A 17,390-nucleotide genomic window follows, 5' to 3' on the forward strand; every position below is an offset into this window, starting at 1 on the left:
ATTCCGATGGAACTCTAGACAAAACCAAAGACTCTACTTAGTCAAGCTCAGACCAAACTTTGGTCTTTGTTCGATCAGATTTCAATTTTTTTCCGTTTATTTTGGAGAACTAAACAGCATGACCTTGGACGGAAGGGCGGGGTGCATACTGTAACACATTATGAACCCGGCCTTAGGAGACGTACACATCACGTTTTAGCCATCTGTCAAGCGTATGTATTTTAATGCAAAAAAAGTATAAAGGTGGCTGAACACAGTTACATGTGCAATTGTGCATGCCTCAGTGCAACGTATTTGCGCTATGAACAAGATTTTTTTTGCGTGCCTGTTGGTGTATTTTACTATACTTTATGCACCTGCAGGGCATGTTTATTTGCAGGTGTTTTAAAAGACTATTTTGTCTAATGAGTTCTGGATTTGTGTTTTCCAGCAGAATTGCGCAGAGTATTGCACATCTACTTATGTAATAGCCACGCATTTGTGCACCCATAGACTTCTATGGGGACCGTTAGTGCGCAAATGCACATAAGGGTAGAGCATGCTGTGCTTTCATTTTTAGGATGCGCAAAATATGGGAATGTGTATGAACCTATTGAAATTAATGGGTTCTATTCTTTGTGTGTTCCCCAAGTAAAAATTGCACACACAAAACTGTGTGCAAATACATCCATGCATTAAAATGCATTGCTTGCCATACCAATAGACTAATTGGTCAAATGTAATTCAAAAGTGCGCACTTTTGACTAGGTTTCACCTCCCTTATGTCTGTATACTTTTTTTTTGGGGGGGGGGGGGGGGGAGGACAAAATTGTAGCATACCCCACTATGGTACTACAACTAGTCCATGACCTGTAACATCTAGGGCTGGATGCACACGAGCGTATGCATATTTGTGCACGCATTTGTACCACATTATTGCACAATGGGCATTGTGTATTGGCACACGCAACTGCATTTTTTTATGTACTTTTTGCACATGCAAACCATTTGCACAGCCCCGTATATTAAAAATGGCTAATTAGCTTAATTAGTTTGATATGTTCTATTTTCCTGCAAATGCACAGGAAAATAGACATGCTGCGTACCTCTTTGCACAACAGAATTATGCACGCTTGTGAACGAACGCATTGAAATCAATGGGTTCTGTTCACTTCATATTGCGCACGCATGTACATGCGCAAATGCAGTCTTGTGAATCTGTCCTAAGCTAATCCATTTTAAGCTACATGAAAGCATGTAATATATACAGTATAAGGCCAAAGTTAGATGAGCGTTTTTTTGCAGCGTGTTCCTATGCATATGTTCATTTTTTACAGGCACAAAATACTCGCACCTGCAAAAGATAGGACATGCGTGCACCAATAAGGTCCGTGCTGCGCGTAACATCATGTGATGTTACAGGGAGTCTGCTCATCACTGAACACTGTGAAAGCACTGTCACAGTGTTCCGTGACAAGGGAACTTCCCGCAGGGATGAAGGAATCCCATACCACAGCTGTCACAGCAGTGAAAGAGAAGCGCAATATTCTCCCGCTGCTTTCAATGGGGCCGGTGCTGCTGCCACCCTATTGAAAGCAATGGGATGAAGGTAACCCCTGCAGGAATTTTCGGGGAAGGGCTTGAAATATAAGCCCTTCCCTGAAAATCATGCCTGGTTGCTGGAAAAAAATAAAAAATATATATACATAACCTAGCAGCACTGTCTGGGCTCTGGTGTGTCTTCTCCCTAGCTCCCCAGCACTCACCTGTAGAATTTCTTCTGGCTGGGAATTTAAAAATCCCCACCCACTGAAAGTGCTGCCTCTGACTGGCTGATCTCTATGACCAATCAGAGGCAGCACTCAGCTTAGCACTACCTCTAATTGATCACAGGAATCAGCCAATCATAGGCATAATTTTCTGGAGGCAGGGATTTTTCAATCCCTGGCCACTAGAATGCAGAAGACGGCTGCCAGGGACAGGAAGAAGAGCCAGACAGCGCTTCTAGGTGAGTTAACTTTTTTTTTTTTCAACAGGTAGGGATGATTTTCGGGGTAGGGTTTATATTTTAAGCCCTTCGCAGAAAATCATCGATGCACGGGTTGCCTTCATCCCATTGCTTTCACCTTGTTGTCAATGGAGTTGGCAGCAGCAGTGCCGGCTCCATTGAAAGCAATGAGAGAACATTGCATTTCTCTGCCACAGTTGTCACAGCTACAGCTGTTCCTCTGCCACAGCTGCCATGGGGATGAAGGAATCCGCTGCGATAACTGTCACAGCTGTGTCAGAGGATCACGATCTTCTCCGTATGTTATCAATGGGGCCGGCGCTGCTGCCGCTGACCCCATTGAAAACAAGGTGAAGCCCTGATGTGACAGCATCCAGGGATTTCACATAGCTTCGGTCACGCGCATTTTGAACATCTGTAGAGTGCATTTTTTTGGCGCACATAGGCGTGCAAAAAAAGAAATCGCTCATCTGACTGAGCCCTATAGGTATAACAAGAGAAATTGTTACACAGCAATTGAGGCCAAATCCCACTGATATTTTACCTTTCATAACTTTAATCCTTCTATTGCTGGATTTACTGTGTAAACTGTACATATCACATGTATATCACACATATCACATGTATGTGTCTGTTAGTGTTACTGAAGCCACAAATTCGAGCATTATCTATATAATCCAAGTTTATTATCTACTTACCAACTACTTGTGGGAGTGAATTGGCTTCTAGGTCAAGTAGTATTGTCCCTTTTTCAATACATGTCCTCAGTTCAAACAGGCTGTGCAAGGAAAGTGTGGCAACATGGGGCTTACTCCATCGTTCTCCACCCTGCTCCACTTTTTCTTCAAATTTTATCCATCTAAAATGTAAAGAAAATGACGTTAAACCATAGAATCATAGTCTGGTAGAGTTGGAAGGGATCTCCAGGGTCATCTGGTCCAACACCCTACTCAATGCAGAATCACTAAATCATCCCTGATGAATAATCTTCTCAGATTTAAAAACAAAGGCTCAAAACTTTAACCCCAATTCCATGCTGCGATTTGACGTGATTACCTGTCAAATAGGCTCACTGCAGAGAACTGTCAGTTCTCTCCCCTGCTCCCCGGCGGCGGAATATCGCTAGCGATATTCCACCTCGCCCGTGGACAGGGGGCCTTACAGTCAGATACAGGATTGTCTCAAAGAACATTTGAGACATTAAACTGTGTAAATATCAATAAAAAATTGAGGTGTTCTAAAACTTTTAACCAGCAGTCTAGATGAATATATCTATTTAGTATTTGTAACCGGCCATTTCAGACTGGTGAGAGGATGACTGTAGCATTATTCTATAGGACAGTTCAAAAATATTGACAGACAGACAGACAATGTAAGGCCCCACTCTGACAGCATATTCATTTCAAACATCAGCTAAGCTTAGGGATTAAACGTAGATCACTTCTTTTTAAGCAGAGATATTTTACTGCTAATCCAGTTACCTTCCATTACATCACCAGGTAAAAGTTGATCCCAAAAAGTAATCCCATTGTAAAAGAGAATATGGAGATTCATTGAATAGGACCCACATACAACCTTTATCACAGCAAGAACCCCTTAAACGGGTATTCCAGAACTACTAATGGCATATTCTCACGATAGGCCATTATTAGTTGATCAAAGGGGGCCTACAACTTGGGATCACTGCCAATCCGCTGATCATTCAGCCCACTGTCAGTGCATCTTCATCACTGGACAGCACCAGAAGTGTATGAGCTCAAATAGCAGAAATCAATGGAAGTGCTGCCTCCTATTACACTTCCAAGCTATTCACTGTGGCCAGGACCAGACGTCCAACCCTGACCGCAATGAGGAGACAGAAGTGTAATATGGGCAGCGTTCCCATTGATTTTTAATGCGAGTGAAACCCACTACCACACTTCCCCTCCTGACTACCTATGTCGACATCCAGCCCGGCCTGCTCCACTCACAGCAGCCGAAAAATCAGCTGATCATCAAGGATCCTGAAAGGGAGGTCAGAATACCCCTCTAATGGTTTTGTTCAAGGCTACAGTTGATACAGGCAACAGCAGTGGTCTGCTGTTTTTCCAGAAATGGCATCATGTCTGCTAAGCATTCAAGTGAATGGAGCTGAACTACAATACCAAACACAGTGCCTAGACAGATATGGTGGAGTTCCTAGAAAAACAATGGACAACTACATCAATTACTGCAAAATCACTTATGTATGCATTTTTTTTTAAAAATAAAACTGGCTGGCATTTAAAGAGTTAAATACATTTTATCCTTACTTTTAAAACTTCCAGGTAAAAATGTGCACACATGTACTTTCTCCAGTGTACAAGCCTAGCGAGTAGATGTCCACCTATGTCCACATACTCAGCACAGCACGTGAGCGTAAGAATGTGATTAGTAATGAAAATACTGTACTTTGCTCTCCGAGTTCAAGAGGGTCTCAAAGAGCAAATCATTTGGCTGCCAAAGTGTTAACTAATAATTCCCAGATGGAATTACAAACCATGATTTGCTTTGCTTAGGTGGAAACTTGCAGAGTTGACCCTTCTAGCATGGTTCATTGTCACATATATCCACTAACAGACACGATGTGGCACATCACCTACGCCATGACATAAGCCGAGCTGCTGAAAAAAGCATGAATAAGTAATAAAGGGGGAAAAATGATGGCTTGAAGTTCTATACCATGAATTAAATATTTACAGGTCTTGGATGTCTTCATTTGAGAGAAGGAAGACTTTCCTCAAAAAAGGAATATTGTTGACTAGTAGAGCTTACAATGCAAAGACCACCACAATTTGCCCAACATTAAAGGAACATTGCAAACTTACAAAAGACAAAGGAAAGTTTGATTCTTATGAGCAACTAAGATAATATTGAGAATCATGCAGGAAATCTTAGGGGAAAAGTTTTCCTTTAGGCTCAGTAGTATACCCACACTGGTGTATGGGAGATTCTACTTACTCTTTCCTAACTACAATACACAATCAACTATACAATGCTTCAAGCAGTTTATGGATGTAGTATATATGAGCTGCATGGATGTTATATGGGTATCAACTGAGATTCTAAAGATTACGGTAAATTTGTTTTTTTTGTCTTTTTTCGAATGCTTTTCTTTTGGTATTTTTAAAATATGAAATTCCAATATATCAGTTTTACATTGTCTACATTGCAAAGCTGCAACCGTAGGTCCCATGAGTAACATGTAAGCAAGGTTTTAATCCCATGCTGTGATATTTAAAGAAAGTGAAATGATAGCTCTTGTTATATCAGTTGTCTCTGTCAAAAGGAACATTTAACCACTGAATCAGATATTGCTTTACATAGTAACATAGTTTGCAAGGCTAAAAAAGGCACATTCATTTCAGTCTATTACCTTCACTGTTGATCCAGAAGAATACAGAAAACCCTAATAAGGTAGAAGCCAATTTTCCTCATTTTAGAGGAAAAAAATTTCTTAACGACTCCAATGTGGCAATCGGAATAATCCCTGGATCACCAACCCTTCTGAAGTAATCAGTGACTACTTATAATATATAATATTGTTACACTCAAGAAAGGCATCCAGCCCCCTCTTGTACTCGTTTATCGAGTTCAATCCCCACGTCTTCAGACAGAGCGTTCCATAGTCTAATTGCTCTTACAGTAAAGAACCCCCTTCTATGTCGGTGTAGAAATCTTCTTTCCTTTAGATGTAGAGGACACACCCTTGTTACATCACAGTCCTGGGTATAATAGATGATGGTAGAGATCTCTGTATTGTCCCCTGATATATTATGCAAAGTTATTAGGTCGCTCCTTAGCCATCTTTTTTCTAAGCTAAATAACCCCAAATTTATTTGTAGTCCGCCCATTCCATTTATTAATTTAGTTGCCCACCTTTGTACCCACTCAAGCTCTGATGTGTCTTTTTTTGAGTACCAGAGTCCAAAACTGTCCACAATATTCCATGTGTGATCTGACCAGTGACGTGTAAAGAGGAAGAACAATGTTTTTATCATGTGCCCCAAGACCTCTTTACATGCACCCCATGATGCTATTTGTCTTGGCAGCAGCTGCCTGACACTGGTTGCTCCAGTTAAGCCTACAGTTAACTAAAATCCCCAAGACCTTCTCTATATCAGTCTTCCCCCGTGGTTTCCCATTTAGTATGTAATGGTGACATGTATTTCCTGCCCATGTGCATAGCCTTACATTTATTAGTGTTAAACCTCATTTACCCGTTTTCTGCCCTCAATTTATCCAGATGTATTTGCAACCGTATTCTGTCCTCTCTTTTGTAAATTACTTTACATAGTTTTGTATCATCTTTAAATATTGATATTTTACTGTGCAAACCTTCTACCAGGTCATTGTTTCGTTAATAGAAATTATCTACTATGAAAATGACCAACGCTAACCAATACCCTTCTATGTAAACTGGCCATATAGCCATGAAATACACTGTTTCTTTAGTACAACAGCTGCCAATTTATGATGTTAACTATCAAGCATCCACTTTATCAGCTCATGGATGCCTTATGTCTTCTCTACTGCTGTAGGCATATCAAAGACTACAAAAATGGAATGGAAATGGAAGATGTAACATCCTTGTTGGAACTGTTAAAACACTTCATGTCTGTTTTTCTATTGTGTAGAGACGTTACAATTCAGAGTATTTTACACAAGTATCGTTTGAGTTCTTACCTGGCTGTTTCCTGCCATTCCATTTCTTGTCCATCGACAGATAAAAGTTCATCGAGCTCAGTGAAGAGTTGTGGGGGAGCTGGGCCATCATCATCTTCCCCCAAGATAAAGCGGATGCGCTCTGCAGCTGGGGAGACTGTAGAGGTGAAAATACTTCGATTAACAGCCTGATTGATAACAACGGAAACACGACTCGGTGCCCTCTTGATTTCTCTACAAGTATTCAATTTGTTCTCCAGTTCTTCTTTATCAGAGGACATAATGACTAAGAACCCTCAACTGAGTTGCCTGGACCTACTGGCTTATGTGTCTTGAAATGTCAAAGTAGGTCTAAGTCTACAAAGCAGGCAACACTTTGGAATCTAATCTGTACAAAAGATGTCACCAAATTAATAAACTAAGGTAAGGAAACTTAATATTTATATTGCACAAAACTAGTTCCAACCAATCCAACAAGGGAAATGGGAGCATCTAAAGGCCCTCCACCCTCCCACGCAAAAAGTAGCATTTTCATTGGTCTGATGGTTTAGGAACTTATTACCAATATGGCAATGTTTAACAAGTGATAGTCCACTCTTTACATGTGGAATGAAACAGAATACATTATGTTAGGCATCAGTGAACTTGCAAAACAGCTTAGGGTCAACTTCTACATGGCTGATGGTGAATTTTTTTTAACACTATATTAAAAAAATACATTGTCTTAAAAGCTGTCATTTACTTGTATTACTTCTTTAGAGTTTTACAGCTTCCATGAAGTTGGATTTCATAATGTTTAATTTAAAAAAAGAAAACAGACTTTTAATTACCTTCAGCCCTAACACTACATGGAGCCAGAAGTTTGCATTTCCATTACCATAGTCCCAAAATGTACACTAGAGTAGATGATTTGCATACCTAAATTATTCCACAAGCCCTTCTCCTGGCTAATGGTCTGTAATCATTTGCTGCGGTGAATACAATCTCGCTATAGTGGCCTGTATGTAAAACTGTACATAAAACAGCAAATAAACTGTTGCAGCTAATGACGAGCTGACTTGAAGGTAGCAAGTGCATAAAAAATATCTGGGACAACATTAGTATAAAAATTCAGTCCTTTTAACTTTGCAATTTTGTAACCACAAGACTGACTTCACACAATCTGATGCGCAAAACACAGAGAATAGAACCCATTGCTTTCAATGGGTTAGATCTCAAGAGCGTGTTTTGTGCGTATATTTTGCATACACAGAAAAAAAGTAGGACCTGCTGTACCTTTCGGCGTTTTGCGCAGCGAAGGCCCCCATAGAAGTCTATGTGAGGTGCGCAAATATGCAAGGGGGAGCGTAAAACACTGGGGAAAATCCAGGTAAAAGAACACATCTGGATCTCATTAGGCTAAATAGCATTTTAATTCATGGAATGGGTTTGTAGCATGTGTGAACTGGCCTTGCATGTGCAAAAGGTGCAGTACTATGTATAGACATGCATGGAAATCAACCTCATCAACCTCGTTCATATGCAAATATGTTGCGCGGTGGCAATCGTTTTTGCGCATACAGTCATCTGAATAAGCTTTTATACCCAGTATAGCCATGAAATATTTTGACAAACATTTCACATTTGGTTCTATTAGTTGACAGAGGAGAACACTAAAAAATATAACCAGAAAAAGATTGAGTTCTTTCATCTGTGAAATCAAACAATTACCAGAAAAGTGTATTTTAAATCTCCAATTATAAGTCCATTACAGTATGACAGAACCCACGGGATTAACGTCCTCTCTGCTGCAAATACATGAGAAGAGATAGCTTTATCCTTTTACAATCTAATCTTTAGATACCGGTGATGGACATCCGTATAGAACAACAATGTTTAACCTTTCCGGTAACTTCACTTTTTACATCTCTCCTGTTACATGTGTGATCAGGTTTCTGGGATTTACCAATGAAATGTAAAAAGTGTATTTAAAGGGAAGCATCATCATCTTTCTTTTTATTTCTACACTTTTATAGTTCTATTTATGACGAAGCCGCTTAGACTTTAAGAGGTTTTAAACCTTTCAGAAACATTTAATTGCTACTGTGTGACTTTAAGCGTTCCAGAAAGATGCTCAGTGTACAGCAGCTAAAGCGTACAGCAGGATACAAAAAAACTTTCAACTGAGAGCAACAAAAATCTAGTCATGGTAAAGCTGCTTTACATGGAACGATTCTTATCGTTTGGATTTCCGTAATCCAGCGAGAATCTGAACAATAATTGTTCAATGCCAATGCATGCACCGACTGAACGATGAAGAAGTATTTCCCTTGTCTTTTATCGTTCAGTTTCTGCATGCAGAAAAGTGAGCAACATACATATCATTCCATGTGAACAGACAGTTGTTCCCTTAAGAACGACTGCCTGTTTACTGTGAATGGAGGCGGACAGGCCAGAATGATCTCTAGCCCGCTCCACCTCCATTCATTAGCCATACTCGTTCCTGTGTAAAAGCAAAGGAAGGATTATTCCTGGAACGGCCTTTTGGGCATCTGTTACCTGGCAGATCATTCCGTGTAAGAACACCCTAACAATTCATGTAAGATCATTCCATATTTAAATGATTGTAAGTGTTGAGTGACCATATCAGTCTTAAAAGGAGTTTCCATCCAAAATGTAGAAATGTTTAAATAGTAGTAAATTAGAAGTTACTACATATGAGCACTATAAATAAAGTTATGGCGCACATAGGTCAGGTTCCAAGGAGTCTGGGGATGCAGTTTTTATATGCAGCCGGCTCCCCATTTTTGTACTGTCACGCATGGAAATCGCTGCCAGCAGACTCATCTTTACAGCTGTGTGTGCGTACTTCCATTGAGAACAGTGTGTGTGTGTGTGTGTGTGTGCACGCTCAGCGGACTCATCAATGCAACTTAAGAAGTAAGACTATCTAAGCGGCAGCATTAATAGTGCAGTAAAATCCAAGTTCTTTTATTCCTCCATGACAATAAATAACAACAACGTTTCGACCCTTAACCCCTTAGTGACCAAGCCTGTTTGCGCCTTAATGACCAGGCCAAATTTTACAAATCTGACATGTGTCACTTTAACATGGAAAAACACCAGAAAGGTTTTGCATATCCAAACGATTCTGACATTGTTTTTTCGCCACATGTTGTACTTCATTTAGGCAGAAAAAAAAGACTGATAGAATTTGTGTTTATTTATTAAAAGCGCCAAAATTGGGAAAATTTTGAAAAAATCGTCATTCTTTCACATTTCCAACTGCAATATCTCAAATATGTGCAAACATAATATAGAAATTTTTGCTAAGATAAATATTTCCATCCGTTTACTTTATTTTGGGCGCACATTGGAAAAACCTTCGTTTTTTTTTTTACTATTTAGGAGACGTACAAATTTAACATTACTTTTCAGCATTTTGAGGAACACTTTGTTTTCCTACATCAAGCCAAGATTCCAAAGGCTCATAGGAGTCAAAATGATAGATACCCCCACAAGTGACCCCATTTTAAAAACTACACCCCTTATCGTATTCACTGAGGGGTGTCCTGAGTATTTTAACCCCACAGTTTTTTTTTCAGGAGTCAATGCAATTTAGAAGAGAAAAACTAAAATTTCATATTTTTGCAAATGTGTCATTTTAAAGACAGGACTTTTTTCTATAGTACACATGAAAATGAGGATTTGCACCCCAGAATGGATACCCCTGTTTGTCCCGTGCTCAGATACATACCCATTGTGGCCCTAGTATTACGTCTGTATGCACAATGGGGCCCAAAATGAAAGGAGCAACCAGTGGCTTTCGGAACAGACATTTTGCTTGAAGGAGATTTAGGCCCTATTGCACACTTGTAGAGCCATTGAGTGACCAAAACGATGGAGAACCCCCACAAGTGACCCAATTTTGAAAAGTAGACCCCTTAACGAATTTATCTAGGGGTACGATGACGTTTTTGACTTCACAGTTTTTGAATGAATCTAAGCCAAGCCGAAGGAAAAAAATTACGATTTTCATTTGTTTGGTAATTCTGTCATTTTAAAAGCAGTTTTTTTGTACAGTACATATATGAATGAAGACTTGCACCCCAAAATGGATACCCCTGTTTGTCCCGTGCTCAGAAACATACCCATTGTGGCCCTAGTATTACATATGTATGCACAATGGGGCCCAAAATGAAAAGAGCAACCGATGGCTTTCGGAACAGAAATTTTGCTTGAAGGAGATTTAGGCCCTATTGCACACTTGTAGAGCCATTGAGTGACCACAATGATGGGGAACCCCCACAAGTGACCCCATTTTGAAAAGTAGACCCCTTAACGAATTTATCTAGGGGTACGATGACTTTTTTGACTTCACAGTTTTTGAATGAATCTAAGCCAAGCAGAAGGAAAAAATTATGATTTTCATTTTTTTGGCAATTGTGTCAATTTAAAAACTTTTTTTTGTACAGTGTACATAGGAATGAAGACGTTGACCCCAAAATGGGTACCCCCGTTTGTCCCGTGTTCAGAAATATACCCATTGTGGCCCTAGTATTAAGTCTATATGCACAATGGGCCCAAAATAAAAGGAGCAACCGGTGGCTTTCGGAACAGAAATTTTGCTTGAAGGAGATTTAGTTCCTATTGCCCACTTGTAGAGCCCTTAAGTGACCAAAACGATGGAGAACCCCCACAAGTGACCCCATTTTGAAAAGTAGACCGCTGAACGAATTTATCTAGGGGTACGATGACTTTTTTGACTTCACAGTTTTTGAATGAATCTAAGTCAAGCAGAAGGAAAAAATTACGATTTTCATTTTTTTGGCAATTTTGTCAATTTAAAAACAGGTTTTTTTGTACAGTGTACATAGGAATGAAGACGTTGACCCCAAAATGGGTACCCCCGTTTGTCCCGTGTTCAGAAATATACCCATTGTGGCCCTAATCTACTTAAAGGAAACATGGCTAGGCCTATAATAGAAGGAGCACCCGTTGGATTTCAGGGTACAACTGAATAAATTCCAGGCCCCCTTGCCCACTTGTAGAGACATTGAGCGGCCAAAACGAAAAGAATCCCCCCAAATGACCCCATTTTGAAAACTAGACCCCTTAACAAATTCATCTAGGGGTGTACTGCGTATTTTGACCCCATAATATTTGACTGAATCTAAGCAAAGCAGAAGGAAAAAATTACGATTTTCATTTTTTTGGCAATTTTGGCAATTTAAAAACTGGGTTTTTTGTACAGCACACATAGGAATGAAGACATTCACCCCAAAATGGATACCCCCGTTTGTCCCGTGTTCAGAAACATACCCATTGCGGCCCTAAACTATTTAAAGGACACATGGCTAGGCCCATAATGGAGGGAATGCCCGCTGGATTTCAGGGTACAACTGAATAAATTCCAGGCCCCATTGCCCACTTATACGGAAAAAAAATGGACTTCCTAAAAATAATCCCCTGCCATCCCCATTTTTTGTCATTCCCTAAATATTAGATAAAAGTAATAATATAAACCGCGTTTTATGTCCGAAGACAGGGGCAATTACGGAGGCTGGTTGGGTTGGGCATTGGGGCAAGAAAACCAGGTATTCCCCCTCCTCTCTCGCTTGGGGGTATTTTGTGACCTCAGCGGCGGGGATGGGGTGTAAAAAGTGGCGCTCTGTGAGTCTTCGTAAGCTTGATGAGGTGCGTGGGCTCACACAGAAGGCGCTCAACAAGCTGCTCCTGGAACTGCATGAAGGCGAGCGTTCCCAGGGCTTCTTGTAAGTTATGTATTACAGGTAGCGGTCTGAATAACGCCGGGCTCACGCAGCCGTAGGTGGAATCCGCTTGCGGAGGCCCACAGCGGATCCCAGCGGTGAGCCCGGCTGTGACCCTGCGTACGGACGCGTAATGTACTGTGCATAACTGCCTACTCACACAGGCAGTCATGCGCATTCCTTTTTTTTGCTTGTATTTCCCGCACCGTTTCTTAGCGATGACGCGGGTACCCGCAAGCCCATATACAATGTAGTTGCGTATAGGCAGCGGGTATATCCATGACCATGGAGCACAATGGGCTCTATGTTGTGTATATCCGCAGTAAAATAGAACCTGCTGCGTTCTCTTTTCTGCGAGTGGATTACGAAATTCCAACCCACTAATGTGAGCGGAATTGTGTAATCCAATGCGATTGATCTGCGTATTACGGCGGATCAGACGCATGCGGAATCCGTAATTCCTATCCGGTCATGTGAGACCGACCTAAGGTAGATCGCTACCTTTTTATCACGTGACCGGGGACCGCTCAACGAGGCCACCCGTCACTGCTCCAGGCTCTCGGCGACCGTTGGTCGCTGGGAGCAAGGAGATTTTAAGTTTCCTGGGCGCCCCGACTCCTGCGCATGTGTCCGGTGTTTTGCCGGCGGTCACATGTGCAGAATTCGGGAAAGTTCACCGATGAGGATCGCGTCGGGGTGCACATACGGAGGCCTCCGGTAAAAAGTTTCATCTCCTCTCACCGATCGCATCGGTGAGGGGAGATGAAACTACCTTTTTTGTTTTTAAAAAGCCCCCCGTGAAATCTCCAGGCTCTCGGCTAAGTTTTGTAGCCAAGAGCAGGGAGATTTTAAAGGGGTTGTCTCGAGGAAGCAGTGACATTTTTTTTTTGCCCAGTCCCCCTAATTAAGCATACATTACTAAGCCCCCCTGTAAATGACTTTTCTAGCTGGTTTGTACTTACAGTTCCAGCGTTTCAGCAACTTATAAAAAGTTTCCCCAAGATGGCCGCCGGCTCTTTTCCCGTCGCTTGCTGTAGCCCGACGTGCGCGCTCCCGAGACGCTACCAGCTGTGTCTCCCTGACAACCAGACGCCCCGCAGCCACCGACCGGACCCCGGGATTGAACGCGGCCAACCAGTCACCCACCGCCAGGCAGCAGGTAACCGGCGCTAGCCCCCGGCTCCCCCCGGCTCCCCCACGCTAGCCCCGGCTTCCCCGCGCTAGCCCCGGCTCCCCAGCGGTAGGCTCCGGGGCCACAGCGGCAGTCAGTCACGCGTCACCCCCGTCAGTCCGTCACCCATCACTTACCTGGGTGGCTGGGCTGGGCTCGGCGGCTCGGCTCGGCTGGGCTGCTGGGCTGGGCTGGGCTTCTCGGCTGGGCGGCTCCAGTTTCTGCACCTTCCTCTAACAGAGGATGGTAGCAGAATGGCCGCTCCAGCGCGCTCCCGAGAAGATACAGCTCGTCTGCACATGTGCAGAAGAGCTGTAGCGGCGAGCACACTGAAGCGGCTCGTGCTCAGAGCAGAAGACCGGACTGCGCAAGCGCGTCTAAAAAAGCAAGCCGCCAGCGAATTTAGATGGAACCATGGAGACGAGGACGCTAGCAACGGAGCAGGTAAGTGAATAACTTCTGCATGGCTCATATTTAATGCACGATGTATATTACAAAGTGGATTAATGTGGCCATACAGAAGTGTATAACCCCACTTGATTTCGCGAGACAACCCCTTTAAGTTATCCTGGCAATCCACGGCTTTTGCGCAGGCGTCTGCCGCTTTGGCGACGGCCGCGTGCGCAGAAGCTGTGGTAAGGTCCGCGGATAAATCCGGGGGCTTTATGTATGTAATTTCATCCTCCCTCATGGATATGATCCATGAGGGGAGATGAAATGTAAGCGTTTTAAACTTTTTTTTTACTTTTTAAAACTTTTTTTTTTACTTTTTAAACTTTTTTTTTTAACTTTTTTACACTTTTTTAAAATTACTTTTTTACACTTTTTTTTAACTTTAAATGATCACTTCTATCCATTGGATAACAGTGATCATCTCTGCAGGGACATCCCTCTGCTCCTGGCTACACATGGCAGCCAGGAGCAGAGGGAATTTTAATTTCCCGGGTCCTGAGCCTCTCTGTGCACGTGGCCGATGTCAATCATCGGGCGCACATGCGCAGAAGGGGACTCAGGTCCCGGAAGACCGGGACGCCACTGAGGACCGGGGGTGAATATTTTCACCTCCCCTCATGGATCCGATCCATGAGGGGAGGTGAAATTAAGCTGATTTTTACTTTTTTAAAAACTTTTTCGCGATCGCCGCTATCCATTGGATAGCGGCGATCGCGGGTCCGGGGAACCTTCAGGAGCCGGGAACCAGGAGATTTTAAACTCCCCGGGGTTCCCATTCTTCTGCGCACACGCGTGACGTCATTTGTCTGGCGTGCATGCGCAGAAGAGCCGTGCCGGATCCCGGAGGACCCTTTCTCCGCGGCAGACATCAGGGAACCTGGGTGAGTATTTTCAGCTGCCCTGATGGATCCGATCCATCAGGGCAGCTGAATCTTTAACTTTTAAGGCACTTTTATTTACTTTTTTGCGATCGGTGCTATCCATTGGATAGCGCCAATCGCAATGCCGGGGGGGACTGCCCGCAGCCCAGGATGACAGCTCCATGCTGCCGGCTACCTGCGGGTACCGACAGCATGGAGCTGTCACGTCCAGAGCCCACGGGGCTTTATTCTCTGCAGGAGACGTGTTTTTACGTCCTCAGAGAATAAAGCCCACTTGGGCAGGACATAGATGGGCTGGTCATTAAGGGGTTAATGATCCTTTTCAAGCTTATCAAATATGGACACTATAGCACTTTTATATAACAAAATACCTTGACTATACACCAATCATAGTACAGCTCCACCCATCCAGGTACATATCCTCCGCAGGTGAAACAGATATACATTACATCCTGGTGTGTCCAGGGGTATCAGGAATCCCAGCGTAATCATCCAGTCTGACTGCCCCCACTGGCGTCCTCCTTCCTCCATGATTGGTGTATGGTTAAATGTATTTTGTTATAGAAGACTGCTATAGTGTCCATATTTGTTAAGCTTGAAAAAGGCCATTAAGGGTTGAAACGTTGCTGTTATTTATTGTCATGGGAGAATAAAGGAACTTGGATTTTACTGCACCACTTAGATAGTCTTACTTCTTGGAATGCATTTATGGAGTCGTGATTCAGATTCCAGTGTGGCTTTACATTGATCTTGCCTCGCCGTGAACGGTTTACAGGGTTGTGCTGCTGGTAAACATCTTTCTCTTGTCTTTATATCACCTATGCATCTTGGCAGTATCTGCGTATATAAATAAGGACATAAAGTGCCTAACTATATGTTCTATAATTATGTGTAAACTGTCAAAAACTGGCAAACATCTACTTGGCTTGTTGCACATGGTCCCATTCACTATGAACCCATCCATGCCTTCCAATAACAAAGGCTCTAACTGGCTTGACATAGGCTGGTTTCACATCTGAGTTGGAACCTCTGGCCAGAAGTTCCATCACAGATCCGGGTCAAAATACCAGAAGAAAAAGGGCTACATGCAGCGCTTTTTGTTGACGGGCAGCTGGGCGGAAAGCAAACGGACCCCAATATAGTCCATCCGGCACTGTTCAGTTCCATCTCTGGATGCAGCCATTCGGCCACACCGATTCTTCTTTCTTGCTCCCCAAATGCAGTTGTAAAACCACCCATATAATACATATGTCTAAGGAGTGGCATAAACAGTGAGCCATAGCGGCATAAGTGTACCATTTTTTTAAGGGATTTGAGTTCACAAGTCTCCTATATCCTGTCACCACACATATACTATGCTAGCAAGTCTGCTAGGTAATCAGACATTTATAGGCTAAATATGTTCAGGCAAAAGAACACCCCATTCTCATCCCTTGGGCTAAAAATACAAAGTCCCAGACTGGTCAAAGAGCAAAATGTCATGTAACGGAGACTGTAGCTGCTATCAAATTGGATACCATCACTTTAGGCAATATTTGGCCACTACATGTATTTCTACACAGTAATATTTTTTTTAGTCTGCTGCTTTTTTCCCTATGTTTACTTTAACTGAATGAGGGCACATCAGCTCTGAAAATGTATGATGTACAAATGGTTTACTTTTTGTTTAGTTTTATTAGTGTTTGCAATTTATTTTAATTTTAAAACAATATTTTTGCACTTTGGTAATTACTAGAGATGAGCGAGCATACTCGTCCGAGCTTGATGCTCGTTCGAGTATTAGGGTGCTCGAGATGCTCGTTACTCGAGACGAGCACCACGCGGTGCTCGTCTCGATTAAACGAGCATTGACCATTGAATTCAATGGAGACGGCAATACAGCCAGCTCGATTGAAAGCAATGGGCTGCGGGCGAGTGCGGGATGAATTTTCGGGAAGGGCTTAAAAATATAAGCCCTTACCTGAAAATCATCCTTAAATGTGTAAAAAGTAAAAAAAAAAAATATACTCACCTTGTCCCGGCAGAACGATGTTAGCCCATTGAATTCAATGCAGCCGGCAATACAGCCGGCTCCATTGAAAGCAATGGGCTGCCGGCGATCGCACAATGAATTTTCGGGAAGGGCTTAAATATATAAGCCCTTCCCTGCAATTCATCCAGAAATGTGTAAAAATAAAAAAAAAAAATATATACTCACCTGGTCCCGGCAGACGGAGTTCAGCTGCGGCCAGCTGGCAGTTCTCCTGAACTGCTCTCTGTAGTATTCAGCAGCCGGGGATTTAAAATCCCTGCCTGCTGAATGAGCTGCCTCTGATTGGTCACAGCCTGACCAATCAGAGGCAGATCTCACTCACACCCATTCATGAATTCATGAATGGGTGAGTGAGTGCTGCCACTGATTGGCTCAGCGCAGCTCTCAGCTGAATGACAGCAGTTCAGCACCACAGTGCAGGGGACAGCAGGAG

At 42.7% G+C, this 17,390-nt stretch overlaps 1 protein-coding gene across 3 annotated transcripts in view; it reads right to left on the reverse strand.

The window, feature by feature from the left end:
- SLC4A4 (solute carrier family 4 member 4) overlaps positions 1-17,390 on the reverse strand; it is a 319,472-nt gene that overhangs the window by 85,759 nt on the left and 216,323 nt on the right. For all 3 annotated transcript variants that reach the window (XM_066574071.1, XM_066574073.1, XM_066574072.1), the window contains exons 4-5: positions 6,692-6,827; positions 2,686-2,846 (exon numbers count right to left, since the gene is read on the reverse strand). In XM_066574071.1, the coding sequence (XP_066430168.1) occupies positions 2,686-2,846; positions 6,692-6,827 (297 nt within the window). The remainder of the gene's footprint in view (positions 1-2,685; positions 2,847-6,691; positions 6,828-17,390) is intronic.

The sequence above is a fragment of the Eleutherodactylus coqui genome, chromosome 7 (assembly GCF_035609145.1).
Source record: "Eleutherodactylus coqui strain aEleCoq1 chromosome 7, aEleCoq1.hap1, whole genome shotgun sequence".
Taxonomy (NCBI): domain Eukaryota; kingdom Metazoa; phylum Chordata; class Amphibia; order Anura; family Eleutherodactylidae; genus Eleutherodactylus; species Eleutherodactylus coqui.